This window comes from Pipistrellus kuhlii, unplaced genomic scaffold, assembly GCF_014108245.1.
Source record: "Pipistrellus kuhlii isolate mPipKuh1 unplaced genomic scaffold, mPipKuh1.p scaffold_m20_p_23, whole genome shotgun sequence".
Classification (NCBI taxonomy): domain Eukaryota; kingdom Metazoa; phylum Chordata; class Mammalia; order Chiroptera; family Vespertilionidae; genus Pipistrellus; species Pipistrellus kuhlii.
The window spans coordinates 9,051,018-9,064,413 of record NW_023425522.1 but is presented as its reverse complement, the minus strand read 5'-3'; the positions used below and the strand labels follow the sequence as shown (position 1 = coordinate 9,064,413).

The 13,396-nt window shown below is 49.1% G+C and overlaps 1 protein-coding gene and 1 non-coding gene across 2 annotated transcripts; one reads left to right on the top strand and one right to left on the bottom strand.

Moving 5' to 3' along the window:
- Positions 1-51: 51 nt before the first annotated feature.
- CLDN7 (claudin 7) lies at positions 52-1,869 on the bottom strand. The gene is made up of 4 exons (XM_036452300.2): positions 1,529-1,869; positions 699-863; positions 503-587; positions 52-411 (listed from the first exon to the last, which is right to left on the bottom strand). The coding sequence occupies exons 1-4, from the start codon at positions 1,749-1,751 to the stop codon at positions 249-251; spliced, it is 636 nt and encodes a 211-aa protein (XP_036308193.1). The 5' UTR covers positions 1,752-1,869; the 3' UTR covers positions 52-248.
- Positions 1,870-7,586: 5,717 nt separating this feature from the next.
- On the top strand, positions 7,587-7,715 carry LOC118727076. Its single transcript, XR_004990488.1, has one exon. It is a non-coding gene; the product is annotated as a small nucleolar RNA SNORA11 (small nucleolar RNA).
- The last annotated feature ends 5,681 nt before the right edge of the window (positions 7,716-13,396 follow it).

Genomic DNA, 13,396 nt, shown 5'->3' with positions numbered 1-13,396 from the left:
GGATTTCAGTAGGAAGAAGCAGAGGCCCTGAAGGGGAAAGAAAGAAGCCTCCTTTCCAAAACATACTTTTTATTACTGTACAAAAAGCACATCCACCCTCTGTTCTCCCCCGCCCAGCCCCCAGGGAACTGTACATGGTGTACAGGAATGCAGCGACCCACAGCGCCCGCACATCCTGCCCACAGGCCGAGCTCTGCCCCAGGTCCTTCCAAGTGTAGGTTGCCAGGCTGGGGCAATGGAGTCCCGGCTCACACATACTCCTTGGCAGAGTTGGGCTTAGTGTAGGAGCGGGGAGCACCATACCTAGCTTTGCCCTCACTCCCAGGGCAGGAGCAAGAGAGCATTGCACCTCCCAGGAGGACCAGAGCAGACCCTGCCCAGCCGATGAAGATGGCAGGACCAAACTCATACCTGTGGGGAGAGGGAATTGCGGTCAGAAACCCTGGCCTGTCTCTCCAGACCCCAGACCTGTCCCCTCAGGAGGCAAAACTCCCATACTTACTTAATATTCATGGGGACCAAAGGGTTATAAAAGTCTGTGACAATCTGGTGGCCGCTCCAGGAGCAAGCTATCAAAGCAGCAAGACCTAGAGAGAGAATGAGGATGCAGGTACTGTGAGGACCCCCCCCCCCCCCTCAAACCGGCACCACGTCCACCCTAACTCGGAGCCCTGGACTTCCTTGGACCTGTGACTCACCTGCCACGATGAAGATGATGCCTCCGGTCATGGCTATACGGGCCTTTTTCACCTTGTCATCTCCCCCGCAGCGGGTACACTTCATGCCCATCGTGGCCACGAACATGGCTAGGAAGCCCAGCACGAGGGACACCACCATCAGAGCCCTGGTGGCCTGCTGGGCCGCTGGAGGAAGGAGGGGGCCTCATTACTGGGAGGCAGGCAGCCTTCGAGCCGGCGGCCGCCGGCTGAGATGCCCTGCGTCCAGGCCCGGGGCCGGTTCAGGGTGGATCCCGGCTCCAGGGCCTCCAGCTCCGCCCCGCCCCGTCTCTGCTCTGCGACTCGCCCGGGGCGCCCCGGTTTCGATGAAACTACCCTGGGAAGGGGGAAGGAGGTAGGGGGAAGGGGCAGGGACAGCGGCGGCGGCGGCGGCCGGAGGCTCCGCGCGGGCCGCGGAGGGCGGCTCGGCACAGCCCTGACCCCGCTATCGAGGCCGCGGGCCTGTGGCTTCGTCTAATCGGGCGATAAGATTAGAGACCGCAGGTCTGCCCGGAGCGCGGCTCCTCCGCCGAACCCGCGCCCCCTTTGTCCGCGAGGAGAGGTGGGAGCAGGGAGGCCACCGCCAGCCCGGGCCCGGCCACCCGGGGAGCTGGGGGAGAAGGGGCGGCCCCGGTGTGGCCGCCTGGACGCCGCCCGCCCCGGCCAGCCCCCCTGCCCGGCCCGGCGCTCCCGCTCCCTCCCCGCCCCGCGGCTCCCAGGCAACCCGGGGCGTCGGGCCCGGCCTGCCCGCCGCCCACCCCACCCCCTAACCTCGGCCCGGCGCGTCCGCCCCGTCCGTCTGGCGGCCTTACCGGGCAGGGCGAGCACCGAATCGTACATTTTGCAGCTGATGATGCCCGTGCTCTGCGTCACGCACTCCATCCACAGCCCCTTGTACATGGCCTGGGCCGTGATGATGTTGTCGCCCGCGTACGAGCTCATCTGCCACTGCGGGAGGGCGGTGCACACCAGCAGGCCCACCCAGCCCAGCAGCGCCAGCGAGAAGCCGAGCAGCTGCAGCCCCGCGTTGGCCATGCCGCTCCCGAAGGCGAGGGCGCGGGCGGGAGCCTCTGCGGCGGGAGAAACGTCGAGGGGCGACCCCACCAGACGACTCGGGCTGGAGTCACAAGCCACCAAAATCAAAACCAAAAATAAAAGCTTCTAGTCGAGCGACTGCGAATCTCTTATCCCCCGGGGTGAACACGAAGCTCCCCTCCGGCGGCACAGGCTCCGCTCCGAGGACCAGCGGGCGGCGAGGCGATCCCCGATCCCCGACGTCCGTCCGGGCCGTTCTCTCCGGGGCGGTCGGCGCCGCTCCCCAAACAAAAGGCGCAGCGGGGTGGGCGGCTCTGGTGCCGAAGTCCCCGCGGACCCTGGGCTGTGGCCGGGCCGAGGTGCAGCGGCGGCGGCGGGGGCAGGTGCGGCGGCGGGTGCGGCGGCAGGTGCGGCTCCGGTATTTGTAGGGCGTCGGGGGCGCGCCCCGCGGCCCCGGGAGCGCGGCGGGAGCGGAACCGGAGGGGCGGCCGAGGGTGACCTGACGTCACCGAGGGACACTCACCTGGGCCGGAAGTGCCGGCCCCCTCCTCCCCTCCTCTCCCAGGTGCAGAGGAGGAAACCTGAGCGCCGGGGTCACGCCCCTGCGCGGCCCGTCCGGGGCCGCAGCTGGGGAGCGGGCGGCGGCCGGTCGGGAATCAGCCCTCCGGACCCGGACTTCGATCGGCGCCGGGAAGCCCCTTCCCCGCCGCCCGACAGGTGCACCGCGGGGGGGGGGGGGGGGGCGCCGAGCGCGGAGACGCCCCCGGCCGCCTCCGCCCCGCCCCGCCCCCGCCCCCTCCCCTCCCGCCGCGGGGACTCCAGGCCGCGATTCCGGGAGCATTTTGTCCCGCCCGACCTTCCCCCCAACTTCAGCTCTACCGCTTTTTCTTCTTATTCCTAGCCGACCCTCTTCATGGAGGGCGGTGCTCTGCTCCTTTATCTTCTTCCTAGCCTCGCCGACCCCGTCAGGGCCCTGGCTCCAATCCTTAGATTCCCCCTTCAGCTGCTGTGCTGGCGTCCTACCCAGAGCCACCGCCCCAGCACACCGCCCCCTCTGCCCACCATGCCCTCCCCCAGACATCCTGCCCTCCAGCAGGCACCCTGCCCTCCAGCTGGCACCCGGCTTGCAGGCATGACTTCCCGGCTTCTTGGTCCCCTCCATTCAAACCCCTGCCCTGACTTAGTGCCTGTCCCCTCCCGCATCAAGGGTCCCTGTCACAGAAGGAAGAAACCACCGCAACCAGAAGCCAGCTGGAGATGGGAGCAGGTGGCGCCTCCGTTACAGCCTTGGTCACAGCCCTCCTTCCCTCCCTTACGTCTTTCCAAGCTTGTCCTTCACCTTCGCCTCTTCCTCCCTCTTACCACCAGCCCCCACCCCCGTGTCCCCAGCCAAACCCCCATTTCTCTTTCATTCTGAGCTTGGGCCAGCCTATCTGTGTGGGCTCTCCCACCCGCTCTGTCTCCCTAACATCTGGCTCATCTGGGACCTTTGATTCAGCTCGCAGGATCCCACCGCACCCTCAGGTTCCTTCTCTGACCCTCCCCAAACTGTTTCCCCATCCTCCCTCTGGATAGCTCTTCCCAGCACCCCACATTCACTCACTCCTCCCAGGCGTTTATCCTCTCCCCTTCCTGCCTTTTCCACTTCCTATTTCACTGTCCTCTCCTTTAGTCTACCTTTGGACCCTCCTGTCTCCAGCGCGCTCGAGTCCAGCATCAGCAATGAGTCTTTCCTTGCATCTCCCTGCCCAGTTCCCTCCCATCTTCCTCTTCGCCCACCTTGCCACACCTCCCAGACCCCGCACCTCGCTCACCTGTCTTCCTTCATTTTCTCTCTCCTTTTCCCCCTCAATTCTCACGAATTTCCTTTTTTTGTTTTGTTCCTCCCTCTTAAACATGTCTCTGTAGGTCTTCCCTTCTTGTATTCAATAAACATATTACACAACTCATTTAACGCGTTTTTCTATAAATGCAAACTGTAATGAACTCTTTTTAATATATATATATATATATATATATATATATATATATATATATATATTTTATTGATTTTTTTACAGAGAGGAAGGGAGAGGGATAGAGAGTTAGTAACACTGATCAGCTGCCTCCTGCACATCACTTATTGGGGATGTGCCTGCAACCAAGGTACATGCCCTTGACCAGAATCAAACCTGGGACCTTTGAGTCTGCAGGCTGACGCTGTATCCACTGAGCCAAACCGGTTAGGACTTTAATGAACTCGTTTATTCATTCATTTTTTGGTTCATGGTCTTTTTGTGTGTGTGTGTGTGTCTTTTTTTTTTTTTTTTTGTCTTTTTTTAAAGTTGATTTCAGAGAGAGGAAAGGAGAGGAAGAGAAGGATAGACACATCAATGATGAGAGAAAATCACTGATTGGCTGCCTCTTGCACACCCCCTACTGGGGATAGAGCCTGCAACCTGGGCTTGTGCCCTTGATGGGATTTGAACCCGGGACCCTTCAGTCCGCAGGCTGCTGTTCTGTCAACTGAACCAAACCAGCTGGGGCAATGGTGTTTTTTTAAAGGTGTTTTCCAACTCTAAAATTCCGTATTTCTCATTACTTACGTACAGACAACTTCTCTCCACACTCACTGCCACCACCTCAGGCCAAGCCACCATCACCTCTTGCCTGGACACTACCTGCCTCCAAACCAACCCCCTGCTTCCCTTCTTGTCCTAAAATCTAGTCTCTGGAAGGGACTTCTTTTTTTGTCTTTTCAAACAAACTTGGAGAATCTTGTCACTTTCTGTCGACAATCCTTACTGTCTTCCAATGGCGCTCTTCTGCTCCTATTTCCCCACTGGGTTTGGCAAATGCCATCCGCCAGGCTGCTTTAGCCACACTGGCATCTTTCTGTTCCTGAAACAGACTTCCCACCAAATTGCCTTTGCACACTCCGTTCTCAATGCCTGGATGTTTTTCTCCGCTTACCTACACCCTCTTCCCTCTACCCAGCCAGCCAACTAATCCTCCAGCTAGCAGCTCAAATATCACTTCTCCTAGGAAGCCTGGCCTGACCCCCCACCTCGGACTGAGTCAGATCACCTGCTGAATGCTGTCACCGCTACTTACTTATACTTTACTTTCAACTCTCTTATCGTAGTTTGAAACTATTTACACTGTGTGCTTATTTATTCAACGTCCGTCTCCCACTACACAGAGATGCGCCTGGGTTTTATCACCAATAAATATTTGACGGCCCGATGAGCGTGGCTCAGTGGGTAAGCGTTGACCTATGAACCAGGTCATGGTTTGATTCCCGGTCAGGGCACATGCCTGGGTTGCGGGCTCGATCCCAGTGTGGGGTGTGCAGGAGGCAGCCGATCAATGATTCTCTCTCACCATTGATGTTTCTATCTCCCTCTCCCTTCCTCTCTGAAATCAACAAAAAATATTTTTTAAAAAAATATCTGACGAATAAATGAATAAATTTGAAAACGAACTATATTTTCATCCACCTGTTCAATAAATACTCCCTGAGTGCTTGTATAATGGACCAGGCACCATGTCTGACCCTGAGGACACAGCTGTAACCAAGAAAGATAAGGACACTGCTCACGTGACTTCCATTCTAGAGAGAGAGGAAGCAGGCAATAAAATCATAAACAAAATGGCTGATGTTTTCAAGGCAATAAGACAGGTTCATGTGATGAGGGAGTCCTTTCTGGGAAGAGTGAATAAGAAGCCAGCCATGTAAGAATCATGTACTAGCCAGAGGTCACAGCAAATGCTAAGACCCTGTGTCGGCTGCCCCTTAGAGGCCTGTGGTATTAATTTAAAGCAGGATCTATTAACCTCACACATTTGATACTTGGGGCCAGATAATTCTTTGATATGGGTGATGGTCCTGTGCATAGGATATTTAGCATCCTTAATTTCTTTTACTGATTAGATGCCAGGAGAATCTACCCCTGAACCCCAGTGTGACAGTAAAAAAAAAAAAGGGGGGGGGGATGCAGTTCCAGCCTGTTTGGCTCAGTGGATAGAGTCTGAGCCCACAGGCACAGACTAAAGAGTCATGGGGTTGATTCCAGTCAAGGGCATGTACCTCAATTGCAGGTTTGATCCCCACGCAGGAGGCAACCAATCAATGTGTCTCCCATCGATATTTCTGTGTGTGTGTGTGTGTGTGTGTGTGTCTCCCCTTTTCTTTCACTCTCTCTAAAAATCAATAGAAGGTGGAAAGAAATTTTTGGGTGAAGATTAATAATATTATAATTTAAAAAATGGGTGCAAGGAGCAAGCAGATGGATCGTTGGGATTAACCAAGGTGGATTGCTAAAAAGAGAGAGAAGGGGTTTTTAAGGTGTTTGCACAGGAGTGTTTTATGTGTTGGATCGGTGATATAAATTGGGTAAGAAGAAGAGTTGGTATATGATACAAAACGATGGGTCAATGGCTTAGAGGTCTCTGTGGCGTGAAGGATACACGAGTAAGTACCTGAGTGCTAAATGGACGGGAAGGCGAGGAGGTGAGCATCAGGGCCAGGAGGCTCGAGTTCAGTAAATTAGAGGAGGCTGATTTGGAGATGACACAGCCTAGGAATGAGCCAAAGAGAAAAATCAGCCCTAGCTGCTTTGGCTCAGTGGATAGAGAGCATCAGCTTTCAGACTGAAGGGTCCTAGGTTCGATTCCGGTCAAGGGCAAGTACCTTGCTTGTGGGCACATCCCCGGTGGGGGGTGTACAGGAGGCAGCTGATGGGTGTTTCTCTCTCATTTCATTGATGTTTCTAACTCTCCCTCTCCCTTCCTTTCTGTAAAAATCAATAAAATATAAAATAAAATAAAAAGAGAGAGAGAAAAATCATTGGCAATGAGACTGAAGGCTGAGAGGCTACAATTAGATGGAAACCCTGATGGATTGTGAATTCAACAACAACTATAGGGACGTAAGTGTAAAGAGGAAGTTAAGGTTGTTGGTGAGTGCGGGTGAAGGAGCAGGTGGAAGATCCTAGCCACAATTAGAGGCAGTGAGTGACGCTCTTGCAGACATGAACTTCAAAGGAGCAGAGGATTCCGAAGGATGAAGGAAGAATAATGGTCTAGAGCAGCACTGGGGAGCAATACTCCCAGCTCCAGAACCTGAGGTATAAGAAATAAGATCAAGCCATGGTTGGTTGCTCAGTGGTTACAGCATCCACCCACAGACTGGAGGGTCATGGGTTTGATTCCGGTCAAGGGCAGGTACCTCCTAGCAGATTCCATCCCTTGCCCCAATCAGGGCATGTACAGGAGGCAACCAATTGATGTGTCTCTCTCCTTTCCTCTCCCCCTCCCTTTCTTCTACTCTCTAAAAACTGTTGGAAAAAATATCCTGCCGAAACCGGTTTGGCTCAGTGGATAGAGCGTCGGCCTACGGACTGAAGGGTCCCGGGTTCGATTCTGATCAGGGGCATGCACCTTGGTTGCAGGCACATCTCCAGTGGGGGTTGTGCAAGAGACAGTTAGCTGGTCGATGACTCTCTCTCATCGATGTTTCTAACTTTCTCTCTCTCCCTTCCTCTCTGTAAAAAATCAATAAAAAATGTATTTTAAAAAATATTCTCAGATGAGGATTTTTTTAAAAAACATTTTAAAATACATTTTATCGATTTTTTACAGAGAGGAAGGGAGAGGGATAAAGAGCTAGAAACATTGACCAGCTGCCTCTTGCACACCCCTACCAGGGATGTGCCCGCAACCAAGGTACATGCCCTTGGCCAGGATCGAACCTGGGACCCTTCAGTCTGCAGACCGACACTCTATCTATCCACTGAGCCAAACCGGTTAGGGCAGACAGCCAGATTTTAATAAGGTCTAGGAAAGGAACATTCAAGGGTGTTAAGAGAGCAGAGCGCCTGGAGAATGGCTTCTCTGTGAATAACGCACCCAACAGCAACTTGGGCTTATTCTTCACGGGTGGCAGGATACTATGACTTTCCTGTGACATTACGCCCTGTACATGAAAAAAAAAAAAAAAAAAAAAGGAAAGGAACATTCAGAGAACAGGCTGGGAATATAAGGAGTTCAAAAAGTCACAGAGATCTGAAAGATCAAATCTGCTTGGGGGTTGGGTCAGATTAGGGGATATACCCCACAGCATGGAAATGGCTGGTGATAGGATGAGGTAAGCAACCTGGGTATGGAAACCTGACTAACTTGTTTGTTTCTCTAGGAAAGTGTGCTCTGAGTTCTGAAAAACTGATAAACTTTGTAAACTTGCAATATTATTTTAATACTAGAGGCCCGGTGACAAATCCGTGCCCTGGGGGGGGGGGGGGGGAGAAGGGGGCGTCCCTCAGCCTGGCTTGCGCGCTCTCGCAGTCTAGGAGCTCCGTGATCCATCGCCCAGCAGAGGGAGGCCTCCCTCTTTGGGGCGATTGTGGGGTGACAGCGGGGCCCCTGACCAATCACGTGGAACCCGCCTGGTGCCAGTGCGTGTCATCGCATGGTCCTCCCGACGGGCGTCGTGCAGTTCGGCATTTTGGTCGATTTGCATATTATTCTTTTATTATTATAGATTATGCATTATTACTAAAAACAAACTAATTATTATATTGATCACTGATTTTATTTTATTTTATTTTTAAAAATATATATTTTATTGATTTTTTACAGAGAGGAAGAGAGAGGGATAGAGAGTTAGAAACATCGATGAGAGAGTCATCAATCAGCTGCCTTTTGCACACCCCCTACTGGGGATGTGCCCGCAACCAAGGTACATGCCCTTGACTGGAATCGAACCCTGGACCTTTTAGTCCGCAGGCCGACGCTCCACTGAGCCAAACCGGTGCCAGCTGATTTTTATTTTACTGGTTAGGCCCCAAGGCAGATAGAACATTCAAGCTTCTAATTCCACCTTGATTTTATTTTGGGAAAAGGGGAATTTGTTTGTTTGTTTGTTTGTTTGTTTTTTAAGAGAGAGAAGCATCTACTTACCCACGCACTCATGGTTGACTCCCGGGTGTGCCCTGCCTGGGGATGGAACCCACAACCCTAGGGTATCAGGACAACGTTCTAACCAACTGAACTACCCAGCCAGGACTAATTCCACCTCATTTAGAAATTGTCTTGGTTGGATGGCTCAGTGGTTGGAGCGTCCTACAGTACACCAAAAGGTTGCTGGTCCAATTCCCTGTCAGGGCACTTATCTAGGTCTTAGGTTCAATCCCTGGTCGGGGCACGTTTGGGAGGCAACTGATCAATGTTTCTCTCTCCGCTTTCCTCTCTCTATAAAATCAATATTTTAAAAAATTCCCAACTGGTGTGGCTCAGTTGGTTGAGCATTGTCCCACGCACCTAAAGGTCTCCGATTAGATTATATTCCCAGTCAGGGCATATGCTTGGGTTGTGGGCTTGATCCTCAGTAAGGGGTGTGCAGGAGGCAGCCCATTGATGTTTCTCTCTCACATTGATGTCTCTCTCCCTCTCCCTTCCTCTCTCTCTAAAATCAATACACACACACACACACACACACACACACACACACACATATATATATATTCCCTAAGGGGAGGATAAAAAAAGAGAATCAACCAATAAATATATAAATAAGTGGAACAAAAAAAAAATCAGCCTCTCTTTTATCTCTCTCTTCCTTTCTCTCTAAAACCAATACATTAAAGAGAATAGAAATTTATTCTTGGGCCTTAACTGACTCACCTGTAAAACAGGAGTGGAGATGCTTTGCCTGCTTAGGGAACAGGAGGCTAGGCCAGATGATCCCTGTGGTTCAGCCGAGAGCACATATTTAAGATACAGTTCCTGAGGAGTGATACAGGGACCAGCTCCTTTTATGAAGCTAGGGTACTCTTGCCTCTGAAGTCAAAGGTAACGGAGAACCCTGGCTGGTGTGGCTCAGTGTGGTTACAGCAGAGGCAGCCTGTGCTGGGAGCCTGGGGGAGGCAGCCAACGGATGCGAGATGTTTCTCTCCCGCTTCCTCCCTTCCACTCTCTCTGAAAACATCAATGGAAAAAAACGTCCTCAGGTGAGAATTAACAACAGCAACAAAAAGGCAATGTGAGCTGAAACCAGTCTGGCTCAGTGGATAGAGCATCCGCCTGCGGACTGAAGGGTCCCGGGTTCGATTCCGGTCAAGGGCATCTCTCTCCCTTCCTCTCTGTAAAAAATCAATAAAATGTATATATATATATTTTAAAGATAATGTGAGAAAAGTATTAAAGGCCCATTTCATCTATAAATATAGACATGAAAAGCATTTGATAAGTCTCCACACCTACTTATGATAAGAACTCTTAGTAAACAAAGATTAGAAAGAAAATTCTTTTTTTTTTTTTGTATGAGTTTATTTGAGTCAAACAGGGAGCAAGATCTCAAATGCTCCCAGAAAGGAAATTTTTATAGTTAATGGAGAAATTCTAGACTCATCTCTTTTATGGTGGAAAAAGGACAAAGATGTTCACTGTTTGACAAAGTCCTAAAGGTCTTTGATTAATATAAAGGAAGGAAAATGATAAATATAAAGGATGGAAAATAAATAAGAAGTGCAAAGATTGAAAGGGACAACATAAAACTGATTTACAGATTATATAATCATCTACTAGCAAAAGCAAACAGAATCAACAGAGACTACCAGAACCAGCAAGGATGCGCATCAAGGTTACTATATACAAGAAAAAACAATGTATTCCAAAAAATATATTTCATTAGCATTTTTACTATACCAGTAGTAACTAATTAGGAAATGTAATAAAAAATAACATTTAGTTTGCATCAGTAACAAAATTATAGAGCATCTAGCAATTAACCAAGTATTCATAGGACCTCGATGGAAGAAAAAAAACACCTTTTATTTCTAAAATAGAAGATGACCTCAATAAATCATTACAAAGTTATCAGTTGTCCCCAGGGAAATTTATTATTTGATACATTATCAATAAAAAAAAAACAATTTAAAAAAAGATCTTGATAGCCCTAACTGGTTTGGTCCAATGGATAGAGCATAAGCCTGCGGACTCAAGAGTCCCAGGTTTGATTTCAGTCAAGGGGATATATCTTGGTTGCGGGCACATACCCAGTAGGGAGTGTGCAGGAGGCAGCTGATGGATGTTTCTCTTTCTCTCTCATCCATGTTTCTAACTTTCCATCCCTCTCCCTTCTTCCCTGTAAAAAAAAAATCAATAATATATATATAAAAGATCTTGGTAAGTTTACCCCCAAATAAAAGATTACAAATGATAAGTTGGCGTTGAAAAGGAAGAGTAAAAGAGGGGTCTTGCCCTTCCAGAAATTTAAACTTGCTACAAAGCATCATGAAAAACAGAAATTTGTAGTCTTTTTTTTTTTTTAAATATATATATTATTGATTTTTTTACAGAGAGGAAGGGAGAGGAATAGAGAGTTAGAAACACCGATGAGAGAGAAAGAGAAACATTGATCAGTTGCCTCCTGCACACTCCCCACTGGGGAATGTGCCCAAAACCAAGGTACATGCTTGACCAGAATTGAACCTGGGATCTTTAAGTCCACAGTCTGACACTCTATTCACTGAGCCAAACCGGTTAGGGCAGAAGTTTGTAGTCTTAATTGTAGTTGTAATAACAGTGCACATTAGTGCAAGAACAGACCGCTACACTAATAAAACAGAATCCGAGCTCAGAAACAGATACTTTTATATATCAGAATTTGATATGTGGTAAGTTTGGCTCAATAAGAGAAAAGTAAATTGGATCTCTAACACCTAAAACGAGGGTGTGCTCCTGATGAACTAAAACAACCTACATGTGAAAAGTAAAACTAAGCCCTGGTGGGGCAGCTCAGCTGGTTAGTGTCATCCTGATACACCAGGGTTGTGGGTTCCATTCCTGGTCAGAGCACTTACAAGAATCAACCGACAGCCTTCGATCCGTGGCCGGCAAACTGCGGCTCATGAGCCACATGCGGCTCTTTGGCCCCTTGAGTGTGGCTCTTCCACAAAATACCATGGCCTGCTCGAGTCTATTTTGAAGAAGTGGTGTTAGAAGAAGTTTAAGTTTAAAAACTTTGGCTCTCAAAACAAATTTCAATCTTTGTACTGTTGATATTTGGCTCTGTTGACTAATGAGTTTGCCAATCACTGCCCTAACCGGTTTGGCTCAAGTCGGCCTGTGGACTGAAGGATTCTGGGTTCAGTTCCCGTCAGGGGCACATGCCTGGGTTGTGGGCGAGGTCCCCGGTGGGGGGGGTGCAGGAGGCTGCCAATCAATGATTCCTTTTCATCATTGATGTTTCTATTTCTCTCTTCCTCTCAGAAATCAATAAAAATACATTTTTAAAAAAATCAACCAATGAATGCATGAATGAGAGGAAAAACAAATTGATGTTTCTCTTTTCTCTCAAATCAATAAAAACTTTATTTTTTATTTATTTATTTTTAATATATTTTATTGATTTTGTACAGATAGGAAGGGAGAGAGATAGAAAGCCAGAAATATCGATGAGAGAGAGTCATCGATCAGCTGCCTCTTGCACACCCCCTACTGGGGATATGCCCGCAACCAAGGTACATGCCCTTGACTGGAATCGAACCCGGGTCCCTTCAGTCCCCAAGCTGACGCTCTATCCATTGAGCCAAACCGGTCTCGGCCAATCAATAAAAACTTTAAAAGATATATATTTTTATTGATTTCAGAGAAGAAGGAGAGCAAGAGAGAGAGAGCAATATCAATGATAAGAGAGAATCATTGATCTGCTGTCTCCTGCATGACCCCCACTGGGGATCGAGCCCACAATCCAGGCATGTGCCCTTGACCAGAATCAAACCTGGGACCTTCAGTCCACAGACCAACACTCTATCTACTGAGCCAAATCAGTCAGGGCTCAATAAAAAATTTTTAAAAATTAAAGTAAAACTATAGTTTTTGGCCGAAACCGGTTTGGCTCAGTGGATAGAGTGTCGGCCTGTGGACTGAAAGGTCCCAGGTTCAATTCCGGTCAGGGGCATGTACCTTGGTTGCAGGCATATCCCCAGTGGGGGGTGTGCAAGAGGCAGCTGGTCGATGATTCTCTCTCATCGATGTTTCTCTCTATCCCTCTCCTTTCCTCTCTATAAAAAAAAATCAATAAAATATATTTTTAAAAATAAATAAATAAAACTATAGTTTTTGAAAGAAGAAAATAAATACATGTTTTTTTGTTATCCTCATGCAAAGATATTTTTTTCATTGATTTGGAGAGAGAATTGGAAGGGAGGGAGGGAGAGAGAAACATCGACACACAATGAGTGGAGATCCAACCTGCAACTTGGGTGCCTGCCCTTGACTGGGAATCGAACCCTTGACCCTTTGATGCACAGGCTAATGGCATTCTAACCACTGAGCACACCATTTAGGGCTGGAAGAAAACTTTTTTAAAAAGTCTTTCTGGTGCAGAGATTGAAAAGAACATATGCAAAAATTTAAAATCATCTATAATAATGAAAGTGTAATGTGCTATAATAATTTTAGACCTTCCGACCTTCGGAAGAAGCCCGGACTGCAAGGGAAGCCTGGGTCTCAGGTGCCAGAGAGAAGCGTGTGCCGGCAGCAGGGGAAAGGAAGGCCTACTCTTGCACAAATATTGTGCATTGAGCCTCTGGTCAGCCATAAAGGAATATGTCATTTGATTACACCGAAATTAGGGTTTCTATTCCATGAAGTTCACTGAG